This window comes from Anoplophora glabripennis, unplaced genomic scaffold, assembly GCF_000390285.2.
Source record: "Anoplophora glabripennis isolate ALB-LARVAE unplaced genomic scaffold, Agla_2.0 scaffold1583, whole genome shotgun sequence".
Lineage (NCBI taxonomy): Eukaryota > Metazoa > Arthropoda > Insecta > Coleoptera > Cerambycidae > Anoplophora > Anoplophora glabripennis.
The window spans coordinates 10,150-27,024 of NW_019417658.1; the positions used below are offsets into that span (position 1 = coordinate 10,150).

At 29.6% G+C, this 16,875-nt stretch overlaps 1 protein-coding gene across 5 annotated transcripts in view; it reads left to right on the forward strand.

The window, feature by feature from the left end:
• The window catches only part of LOC108916584 (ornithine aminotransferase, mitochondrial), a 16,726-nt gene extending 1,989 nt beyond the window's left edge, over positions 1-14,737 (forward strand). For 2 of the 5 annotated variants that reach the window (XM_018722876.1, XM_018722872.1), the window contains exons 2-7: positions 7,059-7,239; positions 11,157-11,381; positions 11,436-11,659; positions 11,711-12,011; positions 12,314-12,520; positions 14,510-14,737. In XM_018722876.1, the coding sequence (XP_018578392.1) occupies positions 7,065-7,239; positions 11,157-11,381; positions 11,436-11,659; positions 11,711-12,011; positions 12,314-12,520; positions 14,510-14,682 (1,305 nt within the window). In that variant the 5' untranslated portion in view covers positions 7,059-7,064 and the 3' untranslated portion in view covers positions 14,683-14,737. Of the gene's footprint in view, positions 1-3,346; positions 3,488-3,644; positions 3,739-6,072; positions 6,096-7,058; positions 7,240-11,156; positions 11,382-11,435; positions 11,660-11,710; positions 12,012-12,313; positions 12,521-14,509 lie in introns of those variants that run through there. The other 3 variants (XM_018722873.1, XM_018722874.1, XM_018722875.1) reach the window with 3 other exon arrangements.
• The last annotated feature ends 2,138 nt before the right edge of the window (positions 14,738-16,875 follow it).

Below are 16,875 nucleotides of genomic sequence, written 5' to 3' on the forward strand. Positions count from 1 at the left end.
CAAACCGCAAACCTAACCTAACATAATACGAATTACGAATTGAAAACGACACACGGGATCACGGGAAACAAATAAACTCGGGCTATTACGCGCAGTCTACGGAAGTCACGAACATACATTTTTTCTAGACTTGTTCTTGTTATAAATATGCCAGCACAATTTTTTTTCTGTTTATGTCTGTTTGACAAAGGCAAAAGAACTAACCCTTGAGAGGGATTGGGGATTGGGAGCAAAATTTAACTAATGTCGAATGTTCCATAAGATAAGCAAAAAAAGCAAAGGGTTGTTCGTCTGTTATGTTTTCGAGATCGAAAGGGAATGTTTCGAGTAATGTTTCAAACTCTCTTCAATTGGAACGTTTCGGCTATGTTTCACTAAAGAAGTTTTCAAGTGCTACATTTCTGTAATGAAACAGAAACGTTTCTAGTTAATGTTTCAAATGTTTAGTAAAACATCTCATTTGCAACGTTTCATTTACGTTTCGTGTTTAGTGGGTATGTACATGTGTATTAAAAAGTTAGACAAAATCGATTATGAGATAATTCCACATTATATCTCGAGAAAATATATACTGATCTAAACAACATTAAAACCTAATGACTAAATGACAGGTAGGTTTTTTATATTTCATTATATGTAAATTGTGGGTGTGGTAGAAATTAACTATATTCTAACAACATATTTATGCACTATTCAAAAAGCATAATATACCGATCTTAAAAATAATTTGTTCAAGAAGGTCTGAAGAATTTTATGAGACACAAAAAATTCTATATTAGTAAAACCCTCTTCTATCTGTCAATTATGATTTGACCTTATCACATAGTAGAAAACGAATGATGTAACACTTTATTTACATTAGAAAAGCGTAATTAAAGATAATTTCTAAATTGTGTAACTGCTTTAACTAATCAGATTATGTGGTACTCATCAAAGTGATACCCTCTGACACTAGTATTATTATTGAAGAATATAATTAGAGCAGAAACACAACAAATCCAGCCCCAAAGCATTACGAGAATTTGAAGTTTGACCTGCCTATTGTCAGAAAGTTAATGGTCAACAATTTAAACAATTAATTTGATTTGTTCTGTTTTATTAATAAATAAATAAATAAATTGTAAATTCCTCGATAATTGTTGAGTTTAGGTACAGGACATATGGCACATGAAGGTACTTAGAATTCGGTGCAGAATTTTCAAAAATGAAATAAAAAATAAGTTGATTATAACTTATTTTTTGGCCATCCTGTATGCATGCATTTACCATCAGAAAAACCGCGGCCAAAAATCGACGTGTCTGCGCGTTTTTCCAAAATACAAACCCTTGAATTTTAAAAGAATTTGTTGCAACCGACGCGTCCTCACTGTATATTCAAATTCGGTCAAGTTGTATTTAGTTTTTTTTTGTTGTAAAGATAGTATGTTTATACATATGGAAAAATAATAGGGATAGTTCATATAAAGTTTTTTTCTTAGACGCCCTGTTTTCGAGATACAGTGTGTTGAAGTTATTTACTACTTTCCAAATGGTTTTCCTTAAAGATAAAAATGTCAAAATTTGTACACGAGTAAACATCAACTGTGCGTTAAAAATAACGGTCTCTTTCTGAAAAGCAGTGTCGCCGATACAGGTAATTGGAGGGGTACAATAAAAAAATAGAAATAGAAATGTTAAAAGTCAAAATTTATTACATTTCTAAACAGTTCTGTAGACTCTAAAACATACTACAAAAAAAACGCATACTTTTCGAAATTCGGTAGCACGTACCATTTTCGAGAAAAATGAATAGAAGCAAATGGGGGCAATTTCAGCTAATACTGTATTATTTCGAGTTTTGCTCATTTATTTAATTGTGCAGCTGTTTTGTTCTGTATGTCTCCGAGTCTGTTTCCTATTTTTCTGTTCTTATCACTTTTTTAAGCAATCATGTCCATCAAGAGTTCACTCCATTCAACAATTGTTTATTTTAGTAATGGCAATGTAGTAGTTTACAAAATCTAAAATTAGTTATTAATAGATAATTAATTTATCATAATCTGTTTATTTTGGTTTACTTTTTTAAATGTTAGTTCACAACAATCTCAAACTTAAATAAATTTCAATTTCTTTTTTAGTTAATAAAATGTTTTACAATTTAACTGTTTCATGTGATACGTAAGAAATTAAAATTATAGTCTTAAATGCAAATACTGCTGGTAGCTAAATGTCTTCAGCTCATTCAGTGATAAAGTACTCTTTCAATTTAATATGTTGTTATATCGCTTTATGTGAGCAAAAAAAAATGCAACTTCATTTTTCTCGAAAATGGTACATGCTAGTATATCTTTTTTTTGTAATACGCTTTAGAATTTACAGAACCTTTTAGAAACGTAATAAATTTTGACTTTTAACATATTTTTTTTTCAATGATGTTTACTTGTGTACAAATTTTGACATTTTTATCTTTAGCCGAATTAAAGATAATTTGGGAAAACCATTTGGAAAGTAACAACTTCAACGTACTGTATCTCGAAAACAGGGCTTCTAAGAAAAAAACGTTACATGAACTACCCCCATTATTTTACCATGAGGAACTTGCACACAAGTTTTTTTGAAACATGAACGGGATACCCTGTATATTTGGAATGTTATGGAAATTATTCATATGGTCATTGTTTCTAAAATGTGTCCCATTTAAGAAGGACTTTTCCATAGCTCTGGTAATACATATTTTAAAATTCTACAGGGTGACTCATTTCTTGCGAGCGTTATCTATAACCAAAGCGTTTCAAATTTAACACCATGTTTATGATTGCATTTCTAAATTTATCGTTGGATTTAAGGCCAACTTTAATAAATAAAATATTTATTGTGTCTAAAACAAACGGTTTCTCTAGAGCCTAGAATATCAAATATTTCCATTTTGCTCCTCAGGGTACAATCGTGGGACACCCTGTATAAAAGTAAATAAACATGAACTACATACAAGTAGGTTAAGTATGCCTTTAACCGTTAAGAAGACATTAACTTTATGTGAATGACCAAAAGGAGAAAAGAAATTTGCTTAAATTGGCTCTGGCAAACAACTTTCCTTACCATCTGCGTCACTAAAAATCGACATGGAGAGTAGAGGTAGAGAATAGGTAGGTACTGAGCACGAGGCAGGCTATATGAAAGTGAAACGACTGCCGGTAAGATATTACACGATATAAAATATTACATATTTAAAATTAATGCATAATGCAGCTGGTGAGGCCACAACCTATGGCGCCGTTTGCTAGAAATCACTTCGAGTTTCGAAGCAGTCGCGCGAAGCACAGGAGCTTGGAATTATGGCATTCAGTTTTGTATGTTATGCAGATATATTCGTATCCTACACTGGTCGAGGCCGCGACAAACAACCGCTTTGTTTATGTGTAAACAAAATTCGAAACGTTTTGCGCACTTTTCGGTTTGCTTAAATATAACAGTGACGATACTTACCACTCAGTTGCCTGTGTAAAAGGTACTGTAAATTTTAATTAATGTAATTAACGGGATGGCGTAGAGAAACAAACCGTATTTACTTTTTATTATCTCAATTTAACTTTATTGTTTCGTTTGATTTATAATTGCCCTCGAGTTATTTATTATTGGCTTAATGATATTCTGTGTGGGTTTTATTAAACTGGTAACATGAGTTCACATGGAATAGTAATTTATTTTGTTGATATAAAAAAATGACATTGCAAGAACTCGCATACTGTCGTAAACAATGTAAGTATAGTAAAAATAATTAGAAGTGATGCCTTATTTATGTTAAGTACCTACCTACATAAAGTAAATTATAAAACAATTTTGTGCAAGGTTGAAGTGATAGCAACAAATAATACCAAATTTAGGCAAGATATTTATATACGTTTTAGAATATTTATATTTTATCCTTTCGTATTTTACAGGGTGTTTCAATTTATAGGTGTGGTCAGTAACATAATAAATAAGAAAGAAATGAAGTTCGACTAATGTTCACTAGATAGAGTCTGAAAATATGTATATTTGGAAATTATAACTTCGTGAAAATTGTAAATCTTAAAGCATAAAATGCCCCCAACCATTTGTATCTATTCATCTTTACAAATTTTCTATGCAAATTAAAAAATGTGTCATATCGCTCGTATATTTTAACTATCTAGCAGAATTAATTTTGATAATAATTACAAAAAAAGATTGCATTAGGCCCAAGAAACGGGTGTTATTAATCGCAGATAAAAAAGTTGCTAATTCAGTTTTAGAAATTGGAACCTAACAAGATCGTAAAGGTTTATAATTTGCAATTTTGTAGAAGTTTTATTATCCAACCATGGATCAGTTCAAGCATCTACTTATTTATTTGATGTTCTTTTAATATTATGTTAATGATATACATATACCTCTCTATAAGTGAGGAGAGGCTGTATGCATGCAGGGCGTAAATAAATAAATACAAAAAAACTAGAGATTCCTTGTTGAAAATCGAGCTAGGAGAGAAAAATTTAGTTTTTATTTTTCATATAATAAGAAATTTCATTGTCCTCAAAACTTAAGACACAAGAGACTTTTCAAGAAATCAAGAAATACACAATAAACAACAAATGAGAAATGTCTGCACGTTTTAGTTTTTTTTATTTAATTTTTTTGTTCGAAAATAGTAAAATATCCTATATTTTTTATGATTTTTTTCATAGTAATTTATTTATTAACTATATAGTTTATAGATGCTTATTTGCTTTTTATTTCGAAAGTGGTAAAATCGATGTTTTACAATTTTTCAATTAGTCGCACATAAAAATTTGTTTTCAATTTTATAACTATCAGTGGCCACTAAATAATGTATTTTAAACTTAGATGTGACCTTAAAGCGATAGCTTCTGTTTGGTTGCGATAAGGTGGATAACACTTCTCGTAGTTTAACGTAGCAGAAAAACAAAATGACGTGGGCCAGGATAATTTAGATATTTGATAGATATGCTCAAGGTATTTTTGCCAGTAGATATGCGTTGTGGTTATAAAAAATTCAAAAATTATACTAGACCAGACTACAAGAGTGCGATTTTCAAGAAAGTATAAATAGGACTGGCGTTAGCAGTAGTTAGTAGTAAGAACAAAACTAATGAATGTATTATATAGGGTGTCACAAAAAATTACAGTCAAGATTTTTTGGGCGAAATTAATGGGATTTTCCTTACGGTGTATTTTACTTAAATATCACTTTTCAAAATAGAGGATGTCAAAATTAAAATTTTAAAAAGGATTTTTATTCATAATTCCTTTGTAAGATATTCGACTGAAATTTTGCATAGATTTGTATCTCGTGCTGAATCATAATTCTGGCTAAAAAATCTAGGAGAGGGGGTAGCCATTTATTTAACCAAATAGTTGGTATTCATTACTGACTATTTTTTTTTTCACTCTTAATTTTGATTATCGAGATTCTGCAACGTAGTTGAATGGTCAATATCACATATTCAAAGAAGTTGCAATATCTTGTAAATTTAGCTAAATTAAAATTTCACAATTATGAAATAAGTACAAGAGAAAAAACTCTTGGTACAAAACACAATACATAGGCGTACGAAAAAATGTAGAGGGGAGAGGAGCAACGGATACTACAACCTCTCTTTCCTCCGTTCATGCTTAATTTTTTTTTCAAAATTACATAAAAATGTGTCAGTATATGATAAACGTCCATGCAATATTTCAATTGAATATGTTAAAAAATAAGTTATTAATGAAAATTTTATGTAAATCATAGTTTTAAAATCGTATATCTTGAAAAGCAGTTGTCTAAATGAAAAAATTTCCAATATTTTCGCTTAAATAATCTTCAGTTCAAGGTCAACCTTTGACCTACTTTTTTGTAAACCCTGTATATTCTCATTGCATAATAACGTTACACAAAAGCGTATTGGAACTTACTCAATTTTAACATTTATCGTATCGTTATCTGATTATGGTTTATAATAATATAGCCCACAAAACCAATGATAAATACAACTAGAATAATGACAACTTATGTTAGTGTTAGTATTATAAATGTGCTTCTTCTAGTGTTATCTGCAGCATGCAATGACCGAGCACAACTACGTTCACAATAGGTATGTTAAAAAAATATTTATGAAAATAGGAATAATGATTTCGATGATTCGATCAACCGTTATAGGGTGTTAAACTTGCCAATATAGAATTTTAGGTGTATGCATAAAAAACGCGCTTGCGGTTTTCGATTTGCTCTTTTCGTTTTCCTATAACAACAGCCAACTATCAGTTCTGGGTTACCCCTGTACAATGTTCAGAATATATTTAACGAATCAAATAGTTATCAAATTATTTGCAAAAATATTAAATGTTATAGGTATAACAAATTTTCCCAGAAATACAAAAATAAATGGGCTTATATTGTTTGTATTAAGTTGTGAATTATTATTATATTGATTATGTTGAATTATGTTTATATTATAAGTATAGGTAGACGTAGGTATAGGTACCTATATCAGTAAAACGGGAAACAGGATGCCGTTTGCCAATGAACTCGATATCAATGACATAAACAAGTCAACATTCTCGAATTTTACGTTCTAAATATTATCAATAAATATGAATAAAATTGACGAACTTAACATGATAAACTGGTTTTTCAACAGGTGCATCATCTGATATATGAAATTCATAAAATGCGATTTTTCACACTAAACAATTAAAATGTTAAACTATAAACAATTAAATTGTTAATTATGTCTAACAAACGGTTTCCTTTGGTGATAGCCAGTCAGAAAATAAATTGGACAACAAGTGACCATGCATTAATTTTGTGGATGTGTCACACAATTTTATTGAACGACCCGTTGTAAAATAATACCCACCAGCGACTCCTCTCATTAATAACAACAGAACATAGTAATTTATAGTAGAACTGATCCAGACTTTTAAAAAACGAATTGTACTCCAATTTGAATATTACAATTTTTACTTGAAACACCTCGTAGAGCCTAGCGCTATCTGAAAGAGATAAAAATTGTAAACAGGAATTTAAAAGTTATTAATTTGTTTCCCCTTTACAGTAAAATATGTTGTCTAAGAGCAGAGGAGTTACAAGACTGATATTAAAACTTGAGGATGCAATATGTAAACCTCAAGAAATTTGTACAAGACTGATAAGCACGCAGAAAGTTATAGAACGGGAGAGTAAATATGCTGCCCATAACTACCATCCCTTGCCCGTGGCTCTGTGTAAAGGAGAGGGTAAGTGTTATATTTTATTTTTAAAAATTGCTACTGTAGGTATGTATGTATGAATAAAATATTTGCTTTTACATTTGCCAGAAAACTATAGATCTAATGCGCAAACTTACATACGTAGACTGTCATCCGTAAATATGCTTAATTTTTTGCTCAAAATGACAAAAAAAAATTAAAGAATTTACGGGAAACTTGTCAAGTATTGAACACAATTCTATTCAGAAGATTTATGAAAATGGGAAATTACTCTATTCAGTTATTAAGGAATTAGAGATTAGAATTAATAAGATTATAATATACAGGGTGTTTGGTAAGTCGATGCATTCCTTGCAGGAGGTTATAGTGCAAACGATTAGTGATATATTTCCTTAATATTCCGAAAACGCTTAGTTTCCGATCTACAGGGTGTTAAAGTTTTTAATAAAAAAATGTAAATTTATAAATATTGGGGAAAACGCTCAGAATATTTTAATGAAATTTTACAGGCTTTGACAGTTAACAACAATACACGTTTTACGATAAAAATATTGTTTTCAGTTTCACCAGTGGCGTGCGCACAGGCATGTATAGATATTGTTAAAGAAAAAAATGATACTGATTCTGTTCTTAAAAAAAAAATTATTTTTGAATTCCTTGTTCAATTTGGACGAGAAAAGGTATATCCACTGTTTTTCTTATGACGCACCGTTTTCGAGTAAAAGAAATAAAATCGATTTATTGCATGGCGTAATTCGGTTTCAATAATTTGAAAAATAGCAGAAATTATGCACTTAACTGCTTCACACTCAAACACTCAAAGTGACAGCTATTATTAATTTTGTCAAACAATAACAAAAATGAGTGCACAGCCAACTTGCTAATTTCTGTTTAGATAGTGAATAGCGAATTTAAAAACTGACAAAAATTTTTTAGACTGATATTGTTAACTGCGGGGAATAATAATTTTTTGTAATAAAATTGGTACAAAAAAAAGCTGAGTGCATAATTTCTGCTATTTTCCAAATTATTGAAAACGGATTAGGGAATGTACTAAATCGATTTTATTTTTTTTTACTCGAAAACGGTGCGTCATAAGAAAAACAGTCAAGATACCTTTTCTCTTCCAAATTGAACAAGGAATTGAAAAATAATTTTTATTATAAGAAAAATCAGTGGCGTATCATTTTTTTCTTTAAAAATATCCAAAGACGTGCCTGTGCGCACGCCACTGGTGAAACTAAAAACAATATTGCTTGTAAAATTGCATTAATATATTCTGAGCGGTTTCCGCAATATTTATAAATTTGCATTTTTTATTATAAAATTTTATCACTCTGTAGATCAGAAACTAAGCGTTTTCGGAATATGGTACATTAAAGAAATATATCACATCTCCTGCAAGGAATGCATCGACTTACCAAACACCCTGTATACGCATAACATCCTATTTAAAAATGTGCTATTTCTTGGTATTTTTTTATTGTTTATAACCACTAAAATTATTTCTCATCATATATTTTTTCATATATCAAAATCAGTTCTCTTTTTGACTTTTTCATATTGTAAACACATGGATAACACAAATATGTATCATAAGAATGAGTTATGTAATATATTTAAATTACACTTAAATGTTTTATATCTCTCTAAATTGTTTATTAATTGTTATCATATTTAAAACAGTTTTTCAATTAGTTATCAAGCTAACACAAATACCTGAAAATATTTTTTTCATTATTTTGTATCGCCTGGTAATCTATTAAATAACATCGTTATTTTGTTATAAAATGTAGATCCTAAACCTCTTTTATCCTGTTTAGTTGAATTTTTATCTACAATCAAACTGTAAACATACTGATAATGCGGGAGCATGACCTATACTTTCATTATTGCACGTCCACATCTAAAAATACACGAAAATATTTTATTCTTTCAGATAACAGCACTTATCTGTGAAATTGTAAACGAACTGCAAGTTAAGGATTTTAATGTTATTTATTTTGTATGAGATTTACCACACTTGACATAGTAAACAAATCCTTAACTAATACAGAATTCATATTAAATCATTACCAAAAAAATTCCTGATTTTTCCAAGTTTTCCAGATAAATTTAAAAAATGTTTCAGTTTTCGAAGATATAAGCTTCACTATTTCCTCAATTTTCTGTCAATATCTCTCACGCAAATATTTAACAAGGTATGGTTATTTTAAAAATAATAGGCAATACATATTTTTATTTATTTAAAAAAATGTTTTCTTGTAATAATTTTCCTAATTCTATCTGTAAGAATATAGGTATATAGGATTTTTATTTAGGAGAAATTGACGTTACTTTAATTTCGTCAAAAATACTAATAGTGTTAATCGAGGCGTTAATAATTCTATACAAAATCAGCAAATATTATTTCTTTGGTCAGACTCTATTTTGGATGTTAATATTTACTCCATTAATAATATTGATAAATTGTACTTCATTAAAAAAATATGAGGCACCGCTATTAAAAAAAGATTGTTCAATTTTTTTAATATTCGAAAGAGAACAAAATTGTTCATCAGGTTGCGCAAAAATATACAGGGTGTTCCGTTAAAAAAATAAGTTAAGATGGTTTAAAGTTGACTAAATTCGACATTAAATTTCTACCACCTTGTATGAAATTAAGTCATTTTCAAATTATGGCAGGGAAGCTTAGAGTTTTAGTTATGTTCCCTATAAATTTTACCGCTCTAACTTTATTATTGTAAAATATACATCTTTTTGAATTAGGCAGTGCTTTTTTAATTTTTTTTGAAAATAATTAAATATATCAAAAACATTTAACTTTAAGAATAGGAAGCCTTCATGAAAGTTCACCTAAAAATTGAAGTAGAATCCAAAATTGCAATAATATACAGGGTATACATTTAAAATAACGAAGATGACGTCAACTTCCGGTATAACCGGAAGTGTTAGGTGGACGCCATTATTTTAGTTGAGAAGGGCATGCCTGAAAACACTATTACCCAAATTTTCGAAATTAAAATCGAAGTACCTAGTCTCTGAAATATGTTTAATGTCTGGTCACCATGGGCACCCTGTAGAATATTTATGTTGCGCCTATACTTAAGCAATAAAAAAATATTGGAAAGTGTTTTCTAAAGACATACAAACAAATTCTCACTTGGTGTCAACTTTTAAGTAGTCCTTATACCTATACTGATACAGGGTGAACCAAAAATTACTTCCTTTTCATTTGAATTTTATTTAAAAAAGTAAAAACCTCTCTTTTTAAAATTTAGCTGTAGTTTTTACAATTCCACTCAAAAAATTCAATGACTCCGATATAAATTTAGTTTTATTTTAATCAGGCATTTTGAGAAAATAACAATTTTTTCATATGGATGCTATACCTACTACATTTTATTTAAAAATAAACAATTTTTATTGTAATACAAAAACAAATTACCATATTAAAAAAAGATTAAAGAATTTTTTCAATTTGACTGAAGTTGTAATGAAGTTACAGCTGATTTTTGAAAAGGATTTTAATTTTTTCCGAATAAAAGTCAAATGAATAAAAATATCGTTTTCTTAGAGATATGATAAGTATTAAATTCTGCATTACTTTGTCCATTTAAGCTTTTATACATCTGTTAGTTTCCCTAGAGACTAAAGAATAAAAATGGCAATATTAATAGCATAACACCCTTTCTTCTATTTATGAAATTCTAGATCCATGAAATTCCCTAATTCCAGGTTTTCCAGTTCGTTATATACCCTGCTAATAGTTTAACAATATCAAATTTGAAAAAGATTACAAAATATTTTCATAGAAAGAATTTTGTCGGAATATCATTAAAATATATCCTGGATTTTACGTCAAAAGTTAGTTTATTATACTATTAATTACATATCGCCTGAAATAGTATACACTGTTCTACGTATTATATGTTTTATTCTAGGTGCTTTTGTCTGGGACGTAGAAGGAAAAAGATACTTTGATTACCTCAGTGGATACTCGGCAAACAATTTTGGCCACTGCCACCCCAAAATAGTAGAGGCTCTTCAGAAACAAAGTGCCGTACTTCATCACACATCTAGAGCTTTTTATTCTGACGTATTTGGCGAATATGCGGAAATCATCACCAAACTTTTCGGCTATGACAAATTGCTACCTATGAACACAGGTTGGCAGTTTATAAAACTAATTTATATTTCGTTACACTAGTACTTATTTCTAGGCGTAGAAGCTGATGACACGTCTTGTAAACTAGCTAGAAAATGGGGTTACAGGAAAAAGAATATACCTAAGAACCAAGCTAAGATTATATTCGCTAGCGAGAACTTCTGGGGAAGATCTTTAGCTGCAATTTCAGCGTCCACCGATCCCTTAAGTTTCGAGGATTACGGACCCTTCATGCCCGGCTTTAGTTGCATTCCGTATAACGACTTAACTGCCCTTGAAGTAAGTTATTAAATCGTCGTTAACGGATCTTATGTGCTTCGCTAATTCTAGAAAGCTCTCCAAGATCCTCTGGTGTGCGCTTACATGGTGGAACCCATCCAGGGAGAGGCAGGCATCAGAGTACCCAGTGAAGGATACCTCAAAGGAATCAGGCAACTATGTGACAAATACAATGTCTTGTGGATAGCGGACGAAATTCAAACGGGGTTGGGAAGAACGGGGAAAAGACTGGCTGTGGACTACGAGGGTGTCAAGCCAGATATTTTGGTGCTGGGAAAAGCCCTGGGTGGTGGTGTTTATCCCGTTTCAGCATGTTTGGCTAATGACGATATTATGCTAGTTATTGAACCAGGTAAATAAAAGAAAGGATATAATGAATAATGATTTGTGCAATTTAGAAACTTATAACCCAAAAGAATTTTTTTTACTGAATTGTGGTCCAATAATATTCACAAAAAAACATTCGATTATAAGTTTCTGTACTCCATTTTTATTAACAAATAAACTGAATTTTTTATAGCAAATTAGATTGTTTCCTAATATGTGACTAACTATTAAAGTCATTAGAAATATTTAATAGTTTCTACTTCAATTGAGGCAACAATTGTATTTTATATTATCGAAAAAACAGTTTGAAGAAACTTTTTTAAATAGGTACTCATGGATCAACATTTGGGGGTAACCCCTTGGGATCAAAGGTAGCCATAGCCGCATTAGAGGTTCTCGAAGAAGAAAACGTTGCCGAGAATGCATATAAACTAGGTGAAATATTCCGGGTAGAGTTAAGAAAGAAACTTAACAAACAGATAGTTATAGAAGTTAGAGGAAGAGGATTATTAAATGCCATCGTTATTAACAGAAGTAAGTTTATATTTGGTTTACTCCATTTTGAATTATTTTTAGAATTAAAGGAAATCACCGGTATCCGAATTGGTTCATGAAAGATGTCAACGTGTATGAAGTGTTAGTTTAAATTTGTTTATAGAAATATCAAATCTTTCATTAATGAAACTTATAAAACACTTCTTGACAGTTAGGAAAATAACATGTAATTAAATCAATTAAAAAATGTGCTTATGTCGTAACAATTTTTTTAAGCTTTTTAAAATAATTATTTTCTATAATCATATACATACACTGAAAGTTTTCTACAATATAAGGGGAATATTTAGATTGTTAGGGTCAATTTTGCTACATAAGTTACAGAAAATAGGATTTTTTTAAATTCTTTTAAATCATATAATTTCATACTTAGGGCAGAGGGCAATTAATTGAACAAACAAGATCCATAGAACATAATGTCAATTTTGAAGTAGGTACCACAAGGTTCAAACTTTGGCCCTCTTGTCTTTGTTATATTCACAAATGAAATTGCAACCGTTACTTATTACAGTTACTTTTTGCTGATATCATAAAATATTTAGTTAAACTTTGTTAAATTAAATGTATATTTTTACATATTTGGATAGAACGTTCCCTATCAAGCATAGTTATGTAGGGTTTGTTGACATGTAGGCATTATCTAATTATGCAAGGATTTACAGATTTAGTTGTAATATATTTTGACATATCGGACATTGATACGGTCCAAAATGCGGTCCAACGGTATTTTAACTAAATCTCACTAATTAGGCTGTGAGACGCCTATTTACTCATGGATAATGTTATGTGGTAAGCCGTGACAGTGACAGGTTATGTTATGACAACATTGTTATGGTTTGACAGTTTGTATTATTATTTTATTAAAATGGGTTACACAAAAGTAGAACATTGAAAAATTATAGGAATTAAAATAGAATAAATTATTCTCCATACTCTATTTTAATTCCCAATAATATTTCAATTTTCTACTTCTGTGTAACCCATTTTAATTAAATAATAATACAAAATGTCAATCAAGAACAATGTAATCATGACATTACTACCTGTCACTGTCACCAACTTATCATATAATATTTGTCCATTAAGCCTCGCACGATCTAATTAGTGAGATTTATTTAAAATACCTATACGCATTTTGGACCGAAATCTGCAAATAATTGCGTAATTGGAAAAAAGGCAGAAATGCCTGAAAGAGGTCTAATAATTAAAAGATGTATTATTTTCTTAATAAAAAACCTTTTCGTTTTTTAATATTATCTCGCTTATTGTTAGAGATGGACCCAACAAACCCTATATGACTATACTCGACAGGGAACATTCTATTCAAATATGTAAAAATCTAGTGTTCCATTTAAATTAACAAAGTTAAAATCCGCGGCTCTTTTGTTTGAACTTCATTTGTTTTTCTACTATCATTTTTGAAAACTTCATCGTGTAACTTTCGTACTTTACATTTTTTTATAAATATTAGAACAAAAGTCAAAATATAGTGAATGTACATCATAGATCAAATTATTTACTGACCTTGAAATGTAAAGTTGTTTATTTTTCTGGAAAGAAAGCTATTATGATTATAGAATTAACTGTTCTGCTTGTGCATTTTACATCTCATATTAAACATACGGTGTCGACGGCATGCAAACAATTAAGTTTTTTACATGGAAACACTTTAAAAACTTAGAAATTTATAAATAAGTATATTATTCATTTGTAAGATCTAAAATAGAACAAAGGCAGTTAATATGGTATCCTGTTTGTCAGTGTCATATTAGTAAACTGAATCTCCACAAAGTTTTCGAAATTGCTTCTTTTTAAAAGAAATGGTGCTATAATTTAATATCTCACAGTATTGTGATATTCATGAGGACACCAGACTATTACAAAACTATTATAAAAAAAAAATATTTGCTCCCAATGAAATAGAATACCTCAAAATAGAACACTTTATGGCAAAGTATTGTTTTTCAGATTTCGCGGATGCCTGGGACGTCTGCCTCAGACTAAAGGCGAAAGGACTCATCGCTAAACACACCCATGAAGACATCATTAGGTTTGCTCCACCACTAATTATAACTGAAGACCAGTTGAGAGAATCTGTTGATATTATTGTTAGAACAATTAACAGTATTGAGATTGATTGATTCGTGTACCAGTCATTTGTATATGTTTGACCAATTGTATAAAGTTTTTAATATTTATATTTGTTTGTATTGTCCCGTATTTATTTCGATTGTTCTATTTCTATCTAAGGAAAAGAGGCATTTAATAATAAAGTTTAAAGTACAATTTAAATACTCAATAAAATTATCAATTTTAAACAAATTTAAACCAATAAAAATACCTGTAGCAATACAATAAAAAGAAAAAAGCTGCATAAAAATGACATAATGATATACTAGTATGGGCGAGATGTAACCTACAAAATATGTCATATCTTAAATGTCACTGCTATTCAATGCCTTCTGGTAGCAAAGCATTGCTTTGTACCTACTGGCAGACCTACTAATCTGTACATGCCATGAAAGAATTGGTAAAAAACTTTTTAACTCATGATGTAATGAGAAATTACTACTCTGCGGACTACATGCCTCGTCCAGCTGCTAATGGTTGCTAATACTGAAGCTTTGGCTGTCTTGAAATAAGAGGAATTTTGTATTTAGAATTTGGTATATTATCTGAGTACATTTTTACAATTAATTATATGATAACAAATGTCTAGTTTATTTAGTAATACTATTTTAACAGTCTTTAAAATTGTACATTTTATGGTGTTTTATGTAACATGACAATTTTCGTCGGAGGTTAATGATCAAATTTTACATTTATGTACATATACAAATATTAAGGCAGCAAGTAAGCATGATATTTTGTCATTACCATTAAACAACTAAAGACAAAAACGTTGGCCTCGATCTCCGAAATAACGTTAGCCTTCATTTCACCAAATAATACATAAAGCTACATCACATGTATTCACAAAATTGTAAAATAAATAACTCCATAGAATTATTTAATAATGCACGTTTCGAGATAAACTTGTTTACAAAAAATATATTTTGGGCCCTACCAAACCTTACAACTAGCTAAATGCCTAAAATTAAAATCACACAATGATGAAACCTCATATCCGAAAGCTACGCGTACGTTACTTGAGCATTATTTTTAATTCAGTTCGACCAAAACTAAACCAGGTAATGCACAGACACTGAATTTGTTGTTATAATGCATGCTATTCTTACATGAGCAGAGCAATAATGAGCCAGAATATTTTACATATTTCATTCTGCTGTTTTATTAAAATTATAATTTTTACTGTGAAGAAATAAAGATTAGTCATTTTGCAGATAGCATTACCCATTTTAGTGCAACATTCGAGAATTGGTGAATATTCCTTACGAGATTGACTGTTAATTTAAATAAGTTTATATTCCGCTTTTCCATGATTGTAAAGTTATAATATATCTTTTAATTTAAAATAAAATGTAGTATATTTGTAAATAAAGTTGAAAAACAAACTTAAGAAATGATAAATATTTCGATATTGAATTAGGTAGATGTGCGACTCCTGAAATGTACGTGATTCGTAAATGAACCGACACAAAGCAAGTGTGTACAGGAAATGGAGTTAAGGCTGGTGTTTTATACACAAGAAATCACAATTTTAGTTATATGATTTCTTATGAACATTCCTTACCTCAACTTAGTTCAGTTTAAACAGAGTATTTTCACACTTCATTTCGTATTTGACTTCGCTAATTTCTATAGATTGTTGGACAATATAATAGAAATCTAAAAATTTTAAACAATATTGTTGACCGATTAAGTTTTAGTGTTTTTAATGTTTTTGTTTAATAAAAAAATGTTTTTAGATTTTAACAATTATATAAAAAAAATTTTATAATCCATGTATGTGGTGCTGTTATCTAGAGATGGGATAAAACCCGAAACGATCGTAATAAATAATATATAAATGAATAATAGTTTTATAAACTGTGTTTATTTTGTCCAGTCACTCAAAAAATAAATAATTTTCAAGAATTAATTATACGGTCAGGAAATTATATATTTAAGAATTAATAATAAATATGAATCAAAGTTGATACAGTCACAAAAACAAAAATTAATTGAACAATTTTCAAATTTCCTCATTCTGCAAATTCGAATTCATAAAATTTACATAAGAGTAGTCACAGAGATTCAAATTTGATAGTCACAATGTACAGAATGAATGTGAAATATATTTTTTTTAAGCGGAAGTACATAAAAATGGTGATTAGTTTCAATAATTCTTGGAAAAGAATTTTCGATTAAATGTTTCTATACTCTACTTTCAT